Source organism: Pelophylax lessonae, assembly GCF_965119305.1.
Source record: "Pelophylax lessonae genome assembly, chromosome: 2".
NCBI lineage: Eukaryota > Metazoa > Chordata > Amphibia > Anura > Ranidae > Pelophylax > Pelophylax lessonae.
In genome coordinates this window covers 387,117,506-387,134,923 of record NC_138769.1, presented here as the reverse complement: position 1 = coordinate 387,134,923, position 17,418 = coordinate 387,117,506, and the positions used below count along the sequence as shown (strand labels likewise).

General features: G+C 39.7%; 1 protein-coding gene across 2 annotated transcripts in view; it reads right to left on the bottom strand.

Annotated features, from left to right (window-relative positions):
- The window catches only part of REPS2 (RALBP1 associated Eps domain containing 2), a 281,085-nt gene that overhangs the window by 118,364 nt on the left and 145,303 nt on the right, over positions 1-17,418 (bottom strand). For both annotated transcript variants that reach the window (XM_082248503.1, XM_082248502.1), the window contains exon 8: positions 9,338-9,480. In XM_082248503.1, coding sequence (XP_082104629.1) covers positions 9,338-9,480 — 143 coding nt within the window. The remainder of the gene's footprint in view (positions 1-9,337; positions 9,481-17,418) is intronic.

The following is a 17,418-nucleotide window of genomic DNA, read 5'->3' as shown; positions in this document are numbered from 1 at the left end:
GCTGTCTTCACGAACCACACATATTACCAGTGCTGAAGCAAAATTAAAATTAAATTAAACACAAATGTGCTGTGTTACTAAATTTGATGTGTGTTGGTTATATGTATCCCAACACAAAGGATCATAATCTTATTCTAAAATATGTCATATGTGTCCCAACATCATGAATACACAATAAAATGAAAAAAAAAAAAATAATAATTTAGAGGATGACACCACTATTTTACAGTGGCACACCAATAAAGAAAAAATATCAATTCATAAATCAATAACCATAAATCCTAATGTAAGTCCACCACCTATATGTAAATGTCCAAATAAAATAAGTAGCTATGTGTAGAAGGGTTCCTGCAGAATTGAAAATCTTGTTATATGTTTTCACTCTTGAACGACAATAAGCAGCCTTGTGATTTCCACACCAAAACCAATTGCAGCCTCTTACCAAGCGCTAAGACCCAAAATATAGGTGTTGTCAGTAATCAGTCATCCACAACCGTGCAACCATATTGCATATCACAGCAACAGGTTGTTCAATGGCACTAAGAGACTCCAAGGTACATTAGCAGGTATTCACTGTTTACATCTTCACTCCCTCATGTACATTATGGAATGTAAGGGATAAGTAAGCATTCCATAGTGCAAACCACATATTTTGTGTAATAAATATTGTGCATCTACTCACATAAGTACAAGGATAATTTGCATGGCTTAAAGTAGATGTAAACCCTCACATATACCCAGTGAAGTGAACAGCCTCTGATGATACACAGAGATTAAACCAATCTCCCTACATTATTTGTATTTGTATATCTGCTGTCTTCAGCTTTCTACACGGTTTAGAAAGTGAACATCATATTAGAATTTTTCTTCCTGATTGGAGGAAAGACCCACACACCCCCCTCCACAAAGGCTGAGGAAGGAAGAAACATGTAGAGCTGTGCTGTGAAAAGACCGGCTTTCTGCTAAGCTATCTCTATGCACCCACCCGGATACAATTTTTTTAGCTGCTTTTATCTCTTAGTAGAAGAGCTTGTCAGAAGTTATCATGCTGATAACCGAGGAACGGGGCAGCAGAAAGATACGGGACTGAGGGCTTTGGAGAAAGATAAGTAAACAATACAGATATACAGTATTTAACAAAAGTGAGTACACCCCTCACATTTTTGTTGCTAGCGGTTTAGACAATAATGGCTGTGTTGAGTTATTTTGAGGGTTGAGGGGACAGCAAATTTACGCCCTTATACAAGCTGTACACTCACTACTTTACATTTTTAGCAAACTGTCATTTCTTCAGTGTTGTTACATGAAAAAATAGAATAAAATATTTACAAAAATGTGAGGGGTGTACTCACTTTTGTGAGTTACTCTATGTGCCCAGGTCAAATTTCATGAATGGGGTTTACATCCACTTTAATGTACAGTGGGTATGGAAAGTATTCAGACCCCCTTAAATTTTTCACTATTTGTTATATTGCAGCCATTTGCTAAAATCATTTAAGTTCATTCTTCTTCCTCATGAATGTACACATAGCACCCCATACTGACAGAAAAACACAGAATTGTTGACATTGTTGCAGATTTATTAAAAAAGAAAAACTGAAATATCACATGGTCCTAAGTATTCAGACTCTTTGCTCAGTATTTAGTAGAAGCCCCCTTTTGATCTAATACAGCCAGGAGTCTTTTTGGGAAAGATGCAACAAGTCTTTCACACCTGGATTTGGGGATCCTCTGCCATTCCTCCTTGCAGATCCTCTCCAGTTCTGTCAGGTTGGATGGTAAACGTTGGTGGACAGCCATTTTTAGGTCTCTCCAGAGATGCTCAATTGAGTTTAAGTCAGGGCTCTGGCTGGGCCATTCAAGAACAGTCACAGAGTTGTTGTGAAGCCACTCCTTCGTTATTTTAGCTGTGTGCTTAGGGTCATTGTCTTGTTGGAAGGTAAACCTTCGGCCCAGTCTGAGGTCCAGAGCACTCTGGAGAAGGTTTTTGTCCAGGATATCCCTGTACTTGGCCGCATTCATCTTTCCCTCGATTGCAACCAGTCGTCCTGTCCCTGCAGCTGAAAAACACCCCCACAGCATGATGCTGCCACCACCATGCTTCACTGTTGGGACTGTATTGTACTGTGTACATTCATGAGGAAGAAGAATGAAGAAGAATGAATGAATGATTTTAGCAAATGGCTGCAATATAACAAAGAGTGAAAAATTTAAGGGGGTCTGAATACTTTCCGTACCCACTGTACATGGTGGAGCAGAGGTGAGAACAGTGAATCCCTGCTTTATGTTTTTTCTTGTGTGTCACCCTCTGATTTTTTTTTTTTCTCCTTTACATTGGGATATATAAAGCCAACACACATTACATTTAGTAACACAGCAGCACATTATATTCCATTTCAGATATACTGCTTACCACACTGAGCATGCCCAGGGACCTAGGGCTGCTTCACATCACAAGTGGTTAGCACTTTCGCCTAGCAGCCCTAATAGGTGTATGAATGTGAGTTAGGAACTTTAGATCGAACCTGATACGAATGTACAAAATATATGCGAAGCAATGTATAAATTGACAGTGCTGTATAAGTACCTGAACTAATAATAATATGTGTTTTTTGCAATCTGGTACATTTTAGAAGGGTTTCGCATTATGTAAGCAAAAGAGCGGACATTACAAAAAAGAACACATTCATCACGTTCTAATTTGGTCGGGCTGCACAAGAACATGCTGCACTGGGGTGAACTAGAGCCATTCAAATAGATGGGAGATTCTGGACATGTGTTTTGAATGCTGATGACGAATGAGTTTTCCTACTTTGTACCCTCCACACATCCAAGGACTTACAACATATATATATATATATATATATATATATATATATATATATATATATATATATATATATATATATATACAGTATATATATATATATTTATATATATATATATTTTTTTTTAGCATTGAGGATGCCCAGGGACTTGTACATTTGACATTTTCTATTGTGCACTGTACAGGTACATATATTTTAACTCTTGTTTTCTTTCTGTACATGCTAATGGATTTAGATCTTTGGCATGTAGTGTGTGAATTGATGCACATAGCCAAGAGTTAACACAGTTGTTTGTGCCTGCTAATCAGGTGCACACACTACAGGCATACATGAAGAGGCAGATTGAAGGACACTGGTGGGCGCGTGCTTTATTGGGCATGTTCAGGCATGCTCACACTACAACCTATGTTATATAGAGGACTGCGGTAGTGGGGTTTGCTTTGCCTGAAAAGAGGCAAGATTATTTGCGGTCAGTCCTTGCAATTATTTTCCTTTTTTTGGGGGGGGGGGGGGGATAATATTGTGCATAATGAACAACACCACATTAGGCCTCTTTCACACGGAGCGGACCGTATTGCGATCCGCTCTGGCACTTTTTTTTTCACGGACACGGATGACATTTGTGTCATCCGGTCCGTATGTCCGCATATCATCCCATCCGTTTGCGGATGATATTCGGACATAATGCATGTCTATGGGATCGCGGATGTCAGCGGACCGCTGACATCCAATTTTGCGTCCTTTCCATTTTTTAAACAGAAGAAAAAATAGGGTTCTGTTCCGTTCCAAAAAACGGAAAAGAACTGAAAGGACGCAAATCAGATGTCAGCGGATGGTCATCCGCTGACATCCGCAATCCCATTGACATGCATTATGTCCGTATATCACCCGCAAATGGATGGGGTGATATACGGACATATGGAACGCCCAGGTGAAAGGGGCCTAAGGCTGTTTTGATGTTTGTTTTGTGTGTTTTCTGTAATTGTTGTGCATTTGTTTCTCAAAAATGGGTTCTTGTGGACATGACTTCAATTGTGTGTGTATTTTTCATGTCTGAACATGGCTTGATGGTTTGTGAGCATCTGCTGACCCTAGTCTTGTTATTGTTCATAACAAATGTCAATTGTTCTACTCTTACAACTCCTGATAAATTTTGCCTAAAGTGATTGTAAAGGCATGGTCTTTTTTTCTCTTACAATAATGAACATGTTATACTTGCCTCTTCTGTGGTCCCTCTTCGGCTCTCCTGGCCCCTCCCTCCTGTTGAGTGCCTCCACAGCATCAGCTTGCTAAGGGGGCACACGAGCTGAGTCACAGCTCCTTGTGTCCATTCAGACACGGAGCCCCCTTTGTGCCCTGCCCCTCTCTCTCCTGATTGGCTGACTTTGACAGCAGCAGCAGCCAATGGCACCATTGCTGTGTCTCAGCCAATCAGGAGGAAAGTCCCAGATGGCCGGGAAACTTGTGGATATCGTTGGAGGAAGATGGGGCTTAGATAGGTATTAGGGGGTGCTGGAGGGTTGCTGCTGCACACAGAAGGTTTTATTTTTTCAGCAAAGACTCTGGAGAATAAAATGTCGGTCATTGCAAAAATTTTTGTCACGTGGTATTTGCGCAGCGGTCTTTAAAACGCCATTTTTTTGGAAAAAATTTGAAAAATCACATTTCACTGCATTTAAAAAATACTAAACAGTAAAGTTAGCCCATTTTTTTTTGTATATTGTGAAAGATGATGTCACGCCGAGTAAATAGATACCAAACATGTTACGGTTTAAAATTGCGCCCCCCCGTGGGATGGCGACAAACTACGGTCAATAGAGATCTCAATCTGCGACGCTTTAAATTTATTTAACGGTTACCAGTTTAGAGTTAGACTGTAGCTCTTTTTTTTAAATTATTGCCCACGCTCTGGCGATCGCGGCGATACCTCACATGTGTGGTTTGAACAGCGATTTCATTTGCGGCTCGACTTGCGTATACGTTTTTTTTGTGCGCGAGCTAACGGTGACGGGGGCGGCTAAATTTTTTTTTTTTTTTTTTTCCTATTTATTTTTTCTTTTTTTTAAACTTTATTACAGTTTTTTTTAAAAAAAAAAATCTGATCACTTTTATTGCTGTCACAAGCAATGTAAACATCCCTTGTGACACCAGGTACACTTTATGGAGGGATCGAGGGTCTAAAAGACCCTAGACCCCTCCACTACACTTCCCTGTATGCAAAACGCCGAAAACGGCATTTTTGCATACAGCCGTTTTTCAAATCTGCCGCCTTTTGCAGCACAGTAACCCGGATGTGACGTCAAGGACGCCGCCTCCGGGTTACGTCATCGGAGACCCGATCGATGCCGTTTCCGGCATTCATCGGGACTCCATCCAGCCGGCGGACGCGCCAGCTGGGTGCTCGGGGCTCCCGGTGGGACGGGAGCCCCGAGCAAAGCCGCGGAAGGCGGCGGGAGAGGGGACGTCCCCTCCCGCCCCCCCCCGGGTAACGATCGAGCGGCTCCCGAGCCGCATCGATCGTTACCGACGGAAAGCCGACCGTCAGCTTCAAACAACGGTACCGGGATGATGCCTCTAGCTAGAGGCATCATCCCGGTATAACCACTCAAATCAGCCGACGTAGATCTACGTGGCTGGTCGTTAAGTGGTTAAAATTTGTTTCCTGGTTAATAGCTTTTTGTTCCCCGCTGTAAACTGTAAAAGTTAAGTTGTGATCCCTTTTAGACTGTAAGCTCTTATGAACAGGGCCTTTCTAACCCTATTGTAAAGTGCTGTGCAAAATGTAGCATCATAAATATTGATATATATTGATTCTTTTTACACAAGTGAATGTACCCAATTGTGTTGCTGCTGCCAAAATAAATGTAGAATATTGACCTATTTATGTATTTGTTGGATCAATAAACTTTTTTTTTCTCAAGTGGGACGTGTTGTTAGCACCCATACAAACAGATAAAGCTACAATAGTCTACAAAATAAACATCTGATTCTGCACACATGCAAGGCATTAAATAAAGTATTGCTGGTACAAAGATTTTCATTGCATCAGCAATCCAAATGTTAACAACATAAAAAATGGACTCCAACCCCTAAAGTAGTACAGTGTTACTATAGTGATGAAGGTATGTTACATAAATAAAAATATATTTCAATTAAAAAAAAAAGTTTTTTTTGTACACATTTTTGTTTTTTTCCCATTTTTAACATACTGTCCCCAGTCAGTGTCCCTAATCCCCCTACACTAATCATATGCTGAGGCATAAGCACATAGGTCATTTGCTTGGGATAAAGGTACATTTGCATTAAGGTACATTTACATTAAGTGACATTTACATAAAGGTACATAAAGGTCATTTGCTTGGGATAAAGCAGTGTCAGGCAGCTGAAAATGGACAAACTAAAATGCATACACAAAAGAGAGAAAAGTTGAGAGACATCGGTTAGGTAATAAAATTATAAACTTGCCTTACCAAAATGCTGAACAGGAACATGTAAGACAAGAAGTAACTGCTGGGAATTCAGGCGAGCTCCAAACACAGAGAATTATTAATTGCCATATGCCTACAATTCATATCTCAAGTGGTGCAAATGCGTATCTAAATGAACACGCATGTATTTATTTGCACCTATGACCACTTCTGCCTCACTCTTTGCAATCATGGCTGAAGTGGAGGAGGCACTACTGCTGGGGCTGGATTTGTTTGTCAGAGCCTTCTGTGAAGTGGCAGAGGAGGCACTCAACCAAGCTGCTGCTCCTATAGCCCTCCTTCACCAGCCACAGCTTTTTGCACCATGTGCATACTTGTTTGGGATTTGAACCAATGAACCTAGTGCTGCTAAGCAGAAGTGTTAACCAATAAGCCACTGGGCTGCCCATAGTTTTAACTAGAATATATAGTAGTAACGTGATTCAAGAATTAAGATATATATTTCTAAGTAGATATTCTAATAAAATTTGAATTACTATGTAACATTCTTTAAAAAATGAGTACGTTTGCAGAACATGTAAAAAAAAAAACACTACAAAACAGGAAAGAAAATGAATATCATTAGGCCCCTTTCACACATGGAGTCCGTTCAGATCCGCCTGTCAGATTTTTTGGTGATCTGAATGGAGGCCCCATGCATCCCTATGGGGCATCGGATGTCAGCGGAGACATGTCCGCTGACATCCGATCCGATTCAATTTGATCCGTCAAACCGGACGGATGGAAACCCTATTTTCCATCCGTCTGGCAGTTCGGATCGGATGAGAATGGACAGACGGTCCGTTCCCATCTGATTCCCCCATAGAGATGAATGGGGACCTGACAGCTGTGTCTCTGCACACAGCGTGGAGACACAGCTGTCATTCACCTGCTCAGTGGGGGATCAGTGGATCGATCCCCCGCTGAGAAAAACAGAGTCCGCCTGGCGGACTCCGTGTGCGAAAGAGCCCTTAGAATCAAAAGAAGCCAAACAAGAAATCACACTTGCCAATTGTTTCCTTTTACACATAAACAGGATCTTGGCTAAATCCTGCTAGGGACCATGTTTAGCATGTTCTATTATGGGAAAGTTACTATGCCAACTTATTAACTAATAGGCCTTCAATTATTTGATGGTGCTTGCTTCTCCTTTTACCACATCGACGTTTTAATTATTTTAATTAGGTGCAATTAGTAGTCTAACATATATTGCTTCATCTTATTCTTAGTAAATCAACCACTATGTGAAGTTTTAGAATTTGTGGTATATGTCATATGCATGCATATTTATTTTTTTATCACTATGACCGTTTTAGGTTTACTCGTGTAGCTCTGATGAAGGTGGAGTCGTGTTGCCCTCAAAATGTTTTGGTTGTTTTTCCATGAGTTATTTACCAATAACTAAAATGATCTTGGACTCTCTCATCTGGTTTTGGACTGGCATTAGTTTCTGTATTTTTATGGTTTGAGCATTTGTCAGGTGCCTATTCAGGGAAGCCTTGCTGCATGGGAGCCACCCTGCCAGAGATATTGAGCCTGTTGCCTGCAAGTTGTGAAAGTTCCAAGCAATCTTTTGATTATGTTGTTCTGCAATCTACAAGCAAAACAGCTTAATTTGATTTGGAACTGATGAGCTAACAGAGGCTATCACTTATTAAGGTATAGTATCAGGTTATAGGCCACACAGGGTTCCTGCTGTTAGATGGCTTTCAGCAGATGTGAAGTTGTGATGGACATGGACAAGAATAAATTGGCAAAGCTTTAACTAAAAACTGGTAGCTTGTTGAAAACATTTCACCCCTTGATGTCAATAGAAAATTATTCTATCCTATAGGAGCAGAGCCCTAGGGAGTTTACTTGATGTCCCCGCCCCCCCCCTTGTTCCTGGCCTTGGTCTCAACTATCTTGTAGTTTCCCTTTACTTATTCTTTGAAATATTACAACTATGGCCATCATCTTGCCAGCCATTTCTTTCAAGATACCTGTAGGCCACTTCTGTATCATTAGCCTATTGGCTCAATATACCCACATGCTCTCTCTGTCCTTGAACATAGTCCTAACATTGGTTGTTACAGTTCTGGCAATGAATTGTGCATTGCTGGTATATGTATATTTTTTCATACTATTGTCTGTACTTTGATAATCTTTAATAAAAACTCACTGGTGAAAACAACATCCAGCACACACATTAAATGTGTGATGAGGTTCAAGTCTGGTTTTGAGAATTGCTTTACAAGGACAGCCCAAAACTTGCTTAAAGACGGACCAATGGCTCCTGCAACCCCGCTATGTACAGTAGTGATGCTCACAAGTTGCCCTCAGTCTTCTGTGGTGAAAAATGCTTAACATTTTTCACTTTGGAAGATTGATGAATTTAGTAGAAGGAAATGACTCTGTATGGCCACCAAAGCTACTTTTTTTTTTTTTTCTAACTGATTGGAATTATCAATGCTTACTGTAAACACTTCTCTAGAGACCAGGATTTACAAGCCAGAGCCAGTGTAAACTAGCTAGTTTAGTACGGAGCTATATGATTTTTGAAGAATACTAAACATTAAGGGCATTTGTTTTGAGCAATTCTTGGCTTTTATAGCACTTACACTGTAAGAAGAAAATAAATATTTAAATATAGATACATAAAGAAACATTGTGGAAGATTATGATTATCTGGAGCCATGGTCTTATAAATAGGGGTAATACAAACGCTTTCCCAGGCAAACACATATTGTTTGGTGACCTACACCTGTAGGGGTTAACCAGCCATGGATGAAGAATAACAGCATCCCATGCAATCACAGTGCTTGGGACTGGAACAAAATCCCCACTTTTATTTTTTATATATCATTACACACATTAAAATGAACCTTTTTAAAAAGAGGACAGTTATGGGACGTCTTCATTTTTTGGAATATTTTTTACATTATAAATTTTTGTATATTTAGATCACTAATTTGATTTGGTGATATTATTGCGTTACTGAGGATTCACATATATGAGAATATTTCAGATGCTTGTATTTCACCCATTTTGATATATTCTTACCTGACTGAATAATTTCAGACAACAAGTTCTTAGGTAGTATATCTGGCAAATCAAAGCCATTCTTCCTAGCAACGATAAGGTGAAAAGCTGCACAAAATTCTGAAAGAGTCAGCGCTCCATCACAGTCAACATCACTGAGATCCCTAGAAAAAAAAAACAATTATCTGTAAAAATATACATAAATGAAATGTCCAATACAACTATTCACAGGTGTTTTTTTATTTTCTAACCTATATTCCAAAAAAAAAAAATATATATATATATATATATATATATATATATATAGATAGATATATAGATATATAGATATATAGATATATCATATGTACTAATAAGCACATACTTGGTCCGACCAGCACTTTGAAATACTGCTCTAAAGCATGTGATGGCATAGAAGTCCAGGCATAGACTAAAGACAGTCTGTGATGCAGCAATAGATATCACAGGAAAGCGATCCCACAGTTCCTTATTAAGATCAGGGTATGATCCAGGCAGCCATATGTAAGGAAAACAAAGTAGCATGGGTGCAAGGATAAGCAAAAGTGTAGCAATTATATTAAACAATGTACCACTTACATGTTAAAAACACTATGTGCAGCCCACTGTGCAGAGAGATGTGGATGCCAACAGGGCCAGGTGCTGAACCTGCCAAGGAGAATGACAGCCGGCGACGTGCACGGCCGCTTTCCCAGCACTAGACACAGCACCACTCTCAGAGGCATCAAACGGGAATGGAAGGCAACATGTTTTCAGAGCTTCACCCCCTTTGTCAAGCCAGACTGAAGAGCAAGGGAAGCCGGCTTTATAGCACAACTCAGGAGAGAGAGGGAAGTGCTGCAAAGAACTGATGGCAGTACACACATGAGGACAACAAGGACCAGGCAGCATAATACATTTAGGGTGGTATTAAACCAAAAATCATAAATATTATATATTGCAGCTTACCAATCATTAGATGTGGTGACTGCGTTTTCTTGTTAGGCTTTTTTCTCTCTCTTTTCACATGGTGATCTGGCGAGTAACACAACTTCTGTTTTAGAGTGACCCCACTCTGGATGAAGGAGTACAGGGGAGACCTTTGGACAGCAGCATTGTCAATCTGGGGGGGGGGGGGGGGAGTATTATTTGGACTGGAATATTTAGATACACTAACAAACTGAAGCCAAACTTGAGCTAATACTTTATAAGCAGTTACAGAAAATATTTTTTTCCTTTTGGGATAAAGGTTTTACATAAATAGATAAAAGCTGATCATTGCAAGCACCCCTGCTAGTGCTAAATGGTTTGTCTCATCTTTGTAACTGATACATTCTGCTGGAGAACATGTTCTTTTTAAAAACAATAGACCAGATCACCAGATGAAAATAGAAGAAAAAAAGTCTAAAAAAATAAAACAAATGCAACCATCACATCTAAGAAATGGTAAGCTGCAAAATAATAAATGTTTACTTTTGGGTTTAATACTGTTCAAAAAGATAGGCAAAAGATAGGGAATTGTATATAGTATGTGAAATAGCAAAGACATCTTAAAATACAATAGTGGCAATGATAAGGAAGAAGACAGAGGAAAAAAAAAATCGGGCTGCTCTGTATGAGAACTTCAATGATCAGCACTGTACAATATCTAGCAAACTCAGTGCAGCAAACTCTCTCCAGAAGTTCAGTGAGGATCTCTGAATGATCCAATGTTGACCTAAATGACTAATGATGATAAATAGAATCCACCTGTGTGTAATCAAGTCTCCGTATAAATGCACCTGCACTGTGATCGTCTCAGAGGTCCATTTAAAGCGCAGAGAGCATCATGAAGAGCAAAGAACACACCAGGCAGGTCTGAGATACTGTTGTGGAGAAGTTTAAAGCCGGATTTGGATACAAAAAGATTTCCCAAGCTTTAAACATCCCAAGGAGCACTGTGCAAGCGATAATATTGAAATGGAAGGAGTATCAGACCACTGCAAATCTACAAAGACCTGGCCGTCCCTCTAAACTTTCAGCTCATACAAGGAGAAGACTGATCAGAGATGCAGCCAAGAGGCCCATGATCACTCTGGATGAACTGCTGAGATCTACAGCTGAGGACATAGGACAACAATCAGTAGTATACTGCACAAATCTGGCCTTTATGGAAGAGTGGCAAGAAGAAAGCCATTTCTTAAAGATATCCATAAAAAGTGTTGTTTAAAGTTTGCCACAAGCCACCTGGGAGACACACCAAACATGTGGAAGAAGGTGCTCTGGTCAGATGAAACCAAAATCAAAATTTTTGGCAACAATGTTATAGTAGGCTCAGAGGTACACATTCCATCTGTGTTTCTCCTAGAATATTATTCCTTTGAGTATAACCACAGATCCTGCATTATTAGATCCCATCTATCCCTTGACTCCAGCATCCACTCCTGGAGGATAGATCCTCCCAACAGGGGTGTTCCGGAATTGAAAGAAAAACTAATAGTGCATTATCTTCAGTAAAACTAATTTTTTAATAAAGACTTGCACTTACATAGTTAGACGAAAAAACGGATGCGTATAACAATGCAGACCGCGCTGTATGATGTGAAGCCTAGTGAGAGGAAACACGTAGGACAGGAGAGCCACGCCATCACATCATACAGCGTGGTCCCCACTGCAGGTGGCCGCGCCGGCTGTAAGATCGTTATACACATCCGTTTTTTCGTCTAATTATGTAAGTGCAAGTCTTTAATAAAAATTTCATTTTACTGAAGATAATGCACTATTAGTTTTTCGTTCAATTCCGGAACACCCCTATTGGGAGGATCTATCTTCCAGGAGTGGATGCTGGAGTCAAGGGATTGACGCGATCTAATGGTGCAGGATCTGTGGTTATACTCAAAGGAATAATAATCTAGGAGAAACACAGATGGAATGTGTACCTCTGAGCCTACTATAACATTCAGTTGGTAAGAAGTGAGTCGCTATAATTTTGCACAGCACAAGGTGTCACACGGAGAGAAGGGGAATTTGCACTGGGAATATCACAGGCTCGCTAATCATTCTGGTTGCAGTATATCATATTCAATCTGGTAAGGAGCAATCTACAGTACATTTCCAGCCCCATACACGTTTTAGGTGGATTCTGTGGATGTTTTTCTCACTGGTATTCACCTGTAGCACCTTTATGAGAGGGGATCACCCCCGACATCAATTTGTTTGAGAGACTCTTTCTCTTTGGACACTTGTGTGGATAATTCCAGTTCATGGTGCATCGAGCATTGCACATAGCACCTTATGTGAAGGGAACACTTGATTCACCATTGATTTTTTATTTATTTTTGATATTTTGCAATTATATTTATATGTTGTCATGTATCGTTTGTGATGCATTGTTTGTACACATTCATGTGATGTGGGTTTTTTAGACCCAAGAGGACACACCAGCACAGGTAGAGCGTACTTTATACATTTTTTCTATATCCTTTTACTCTACTGTTCTTAGGGTTCGAGTGCAGCCACCTTTTTTTATCAGTTAAGCGCACCCATATACACTCAACTATTATGGGGGATTCCCTGCCTGTCTGAAAAGAGTATACATAAACGTGAGATGGCAACCTGGTGGGCTCTAGATCATCTCTCCCGGCAAGGAGAGGGGACATTCATGCATGGACAGATAAGAGTATCACCCTGAGGAAATGGGTAGTAGGGCAAGTATGGCCCTGGAAGGAATTGACTACTCTAGGACCAAGATATGGTCACTTCCACATCATGGAGGTGGAACAGGGGCGGGGGGAGGGGTTGTGATAGTCTGGGGAGGGGAACTGGGGGGTGAGAGGGAGGAGGGAAGGGAGGGGGAATTTGGGTTTAACAAAGTTTAGACAATATTTATGATGTTATTTCTCTAGTTGAATATAACAAGTAACAAGGAACATAAACAGAAATGCTGTAAAAGAAGCTATCAGGCCTCTCTCCTGCTTAACATAGGGGGTGGTCTGAAAAGCAAAAAAGAAGGATTTTGGATCCACTGAGATTATTGACATATAAAAGAAGAGGCCTGGATACCCAGATAAAAAGACACAAAATACTAGGGGAGCTCAACAGGAACTCAGCTAGTATTGCATTCCTACAAGAGACATATATTTCAGTGGAATCAAAATGTAAAAATATATTCCAGAAATTATCCGGTATGGTATTATGGTGATTCACCAATTAAAAAAGCAAGAGGAGTAGCAATTGGGTTTGCAAAAGTTGTAAGGTTCACTCTTGAAGATAGAAGATCGGACCCACAAGGGCAATATATTTTTCTGAAGGGAAAATTGCAGGGTGTGGATTTTACTCTGGCAAACATATACTGCAAAAAAAAAACCTAGTGGATATTTGAGCAGAATATTGTATGAATTGTCCCTTTTTAGAAAAGGTTTTTTGATATTGTCAGGAGATTTTAATTTTTGAATGGACCCAGACTTGGACTGAACGTAGAGTGCACGAATGACGGGAAGAAGGCAACTTTGGAAAATAAAGAGGAAACTGTATCAAGAGCAATTGGTAGACGCTTGGAGAATTCAACATCCAAGGGAAAAAGATTATTCCTTCTATTCCTCTATGCACTCTACATACTCCAGACTGGATTATATTATGATAGATCACAGAATAATCGAATTGGTAGTCAGTACGAGAATAGGGATTATAATTATATCTGATCATGCCCCATCTATAATAGAAATAAAATTGCCAGGTTCCCAAAAAATACAAATAATTGGAGAATAAATGAAGATCTGATTTTAGATTAAGAAATAGGTAATAAGATAAAAAAAATAATGAGATCAATATTTCTTAGAAAATGAGTCACCAGATATCTCTAATGCCACAGTATGGGAAGCTCATAAAACATACATTAGGGGAATAATAATAACAATTGCCTCTAGAAGAAAAAAAGAAAGGACCAGACAAATAAATAGGTTAACAACAGAGATTTATGAGCTGGAACAAAAACATAAAAAAGATATGGCCAGGGAGATAAAAGAAAATGTATTATTAAAAAGAGAAAAATTGATCTATTGGAGCAAGAAGTTAGATGTTGTTTTAATAGAGTTTCCAGATATAGGTACAAATATGGAAATAAATCAGGAAAACATCTAGCAAGAATATTAAATAAGAAAAAATTATTTAATTACATAGAAAGAATGAAAAATAGTAAGGGAGAAATGCAATACCCAACAACAGAAATAGCAAGAGCCTTTCAAATTTTTTATAGTTCCCTATATAATGTACGCCAGACAAAATCACAAAGGTTAGAGCAAATAAGAACACAAAAAATACAAAAATATCCTAAAGACGCGAGATTACCTAAAGTTACAGGGGATAAACTGGAAGTACTTGAAGCATCAATTTACGGAGGCTGAAATTCGGCAGGCACTAAAAGATACGCCGAATGGGAAAAGCCCAGGACCGGATGGATTTATGGCACGCTATTATAAAAGATTTGGGGATACAAATAATTCCAAAGATGTGTACCTATATCAATGGGACTGGGGTGACAGGAGGCATGAGGGAAGAATCTTTACAAGCATACGTACATAACTTTAATACTGAAGGAAGGGAAAGATGCGGCTCACTGTTCTAGTTATAGACCAATTGCCCTATTAAATGTGGATAAGAAATTATATGCAAAAGTACTGGCAACTAGATTAAAAAACATATTGGAAGAGTGGATTCATGCAGATCGTACAGGTTTTGTACCGGGAGAGAGGGAAGGGACAATGCAATTAGAACCCTTACGCTATTGAATAAAACTAGAATCTCCGAGGTCCAGATCCTCCTGCTGTCAATAGATGCTGAGAAAGCATTTGACTAGGTGGACTGGGACTTCGTGATTAAGACAATAAAAGAGCTTGTTGTAGGACCAAGGATGGTACAATGGATAAATGCTTTATATAAAAACCCCATCGGTTAAGGTAAATGGGGAAATATCACTAAAATTCTAAATGAACAACGGGACGAGGCAGGGATGCCCTCTCTTGCCCCGTTGTTCATATTAACATTAGAACCATTACTAGCAAAGATAAGACAAAATAGGGATATAGGGGGAGTAAAGGTGGGGCAAAACGAACATAAGATCACAGAATATGCAGACGATATTTTATTTTATATCATTATTCCAGAATTACTCTCCCAAATATCCTAAAAGTACTTAAAGAATATGGGGAACTTTCGAACTTTAAGATTAACCCAATAAAATCAGAAATTTTGAATATAGGGTTGAAGAAAGAAAAAATGTTTTTTTCCGTTCACTTGGGTAAAATCAAAATGAAAGTACTTAGGGGTATATATAACTCCCTTAATAAAAAAAATGTATACCAAGCTAATTATCTACACATATTGAACGAGATAAAAAATAGACATTAAAGGCTCTAACTAGTATATATCATGGATTGGAAGGGTAAACATGATTAAGATGCTTTTACTGCCCAAGATTTTGAATACATTTCAAATGTTACCAGTTGAGATCCCTCCTGTATTCTTTAGGATTATAAAAACAATGGAACTGAAATATATATGGCAAGGGAAGAAGCCTAGGGTGCAGTATGCGGTTCTCACTACAAGTCACAAGGAGGATTGTCAGCACCGGGTATGGAAAGGTATTACAGAGCGGTAATAATTTCATGATAGAATGATAGAATGGACAAAGGGAAACTTAGGGAAAAGGTGGATAGAAATCGAAAATAAACAAAACACTCAATTAGATAAAACTTATTACGGATACCACCAAAATACAGAGAAACACAGCAAGAAAGGTCAGAAATCACAAAAGCAGTTTAGAAGATTTGGGATAGGGTTGTTGTAAAATTTTGACGGACCCGTGAAAAAAAAAAATCGGACCTCGTCACTTCCGGGGACAGAGCATCACAAAACAGCTGATGGGAGTCGTCCGTGCGCATGCGGAGTCATCCGTGCGCATGCGCAGAAGACATTTTTCGAGGTTTGGCAAAATTATAACAGAGAGCGGACAGCTGACTGAGAGAAGGCGGGGCTGAGGTGGGACGGAAGACACCGCCGCGTCATCTGCAGAGCTGAATAGAGGAGGCGGGACGGAGGTGCGGCCGCGTAATAAATGCAGGGCTTAAGCGACTCCTTCTGTTTTATTATCTTTAGTAATTATCGTATTATTTATCCTTAGGATTTCATTACATTTAGTATTTCTATAATACAAAATAAGAAATACTAAATGTTATGAAATCATAAGGATAAATAATACGATAATTACTAAAGATAATAAAACAGAAGGAGTCGCTAAAGTCCTGCATTTATTACACGGCCGCACCTCCGTCCCGCCTCCTCTATTCAGCTCTGCAGATGACGCGGCGGTGTCTTCCGTCCCACCTCAGCCCCGCCTCCTCTCAGGCAACTGCCCGCTATGTGTTATAATTTTACCAAACCAAGATAATGTCTTGTGCGCATGCACACTTGAGACTCCCATCAGCTGTTTCATGACGTAGGGCCACCGGAAGTGACGAGGTCTGATTTTTTCACGGGTCCGAGAAAATTTTAGAACAAGGGTCACAAAACAGTTTGAATGGGAAAATAACTCCCCTTTGATCCCACTAAATGGCACACATTATTTTGCACCGGGAAATGAGAATCACTTCAATAATTGGATAGGGAACACACAGTTAAAAGACATTGTACATAATGGTAAAATGAGGACATACCAAGATTTAAATTTAGATTAAAATAATACGAAACTAAATGAATGGAGAACAATCGACAAAAAAAAGGGAAAATTAGCGTTCCCCAAGGCAAGGACAACTAGGCAGAGAAATAAAAGATTAAATATCTCAGTTTATTGAGGTTCTTGGCAAAAACTCCGGTCATTGGTTGGCAAGGAAACACACACAGATCATCAAATAAATTAGCTGTGCTGAAGTACCCGAGGTAAGAGCCAATGCTGCGGGGAGAGGATATCACAATGATGTCAGATGGTGGGAGGGATGGGCAAGACGGAAGTCACCCAAAATAAATCCTCATGGGGGGGGGGGGGGTGGGGAGAGAATCCACAGCATAGGAGGCGTGGGAAGATGGAATCACCGCTGGCCGGCCGTTCACACAGTGACAGTGCACCGGCGTCT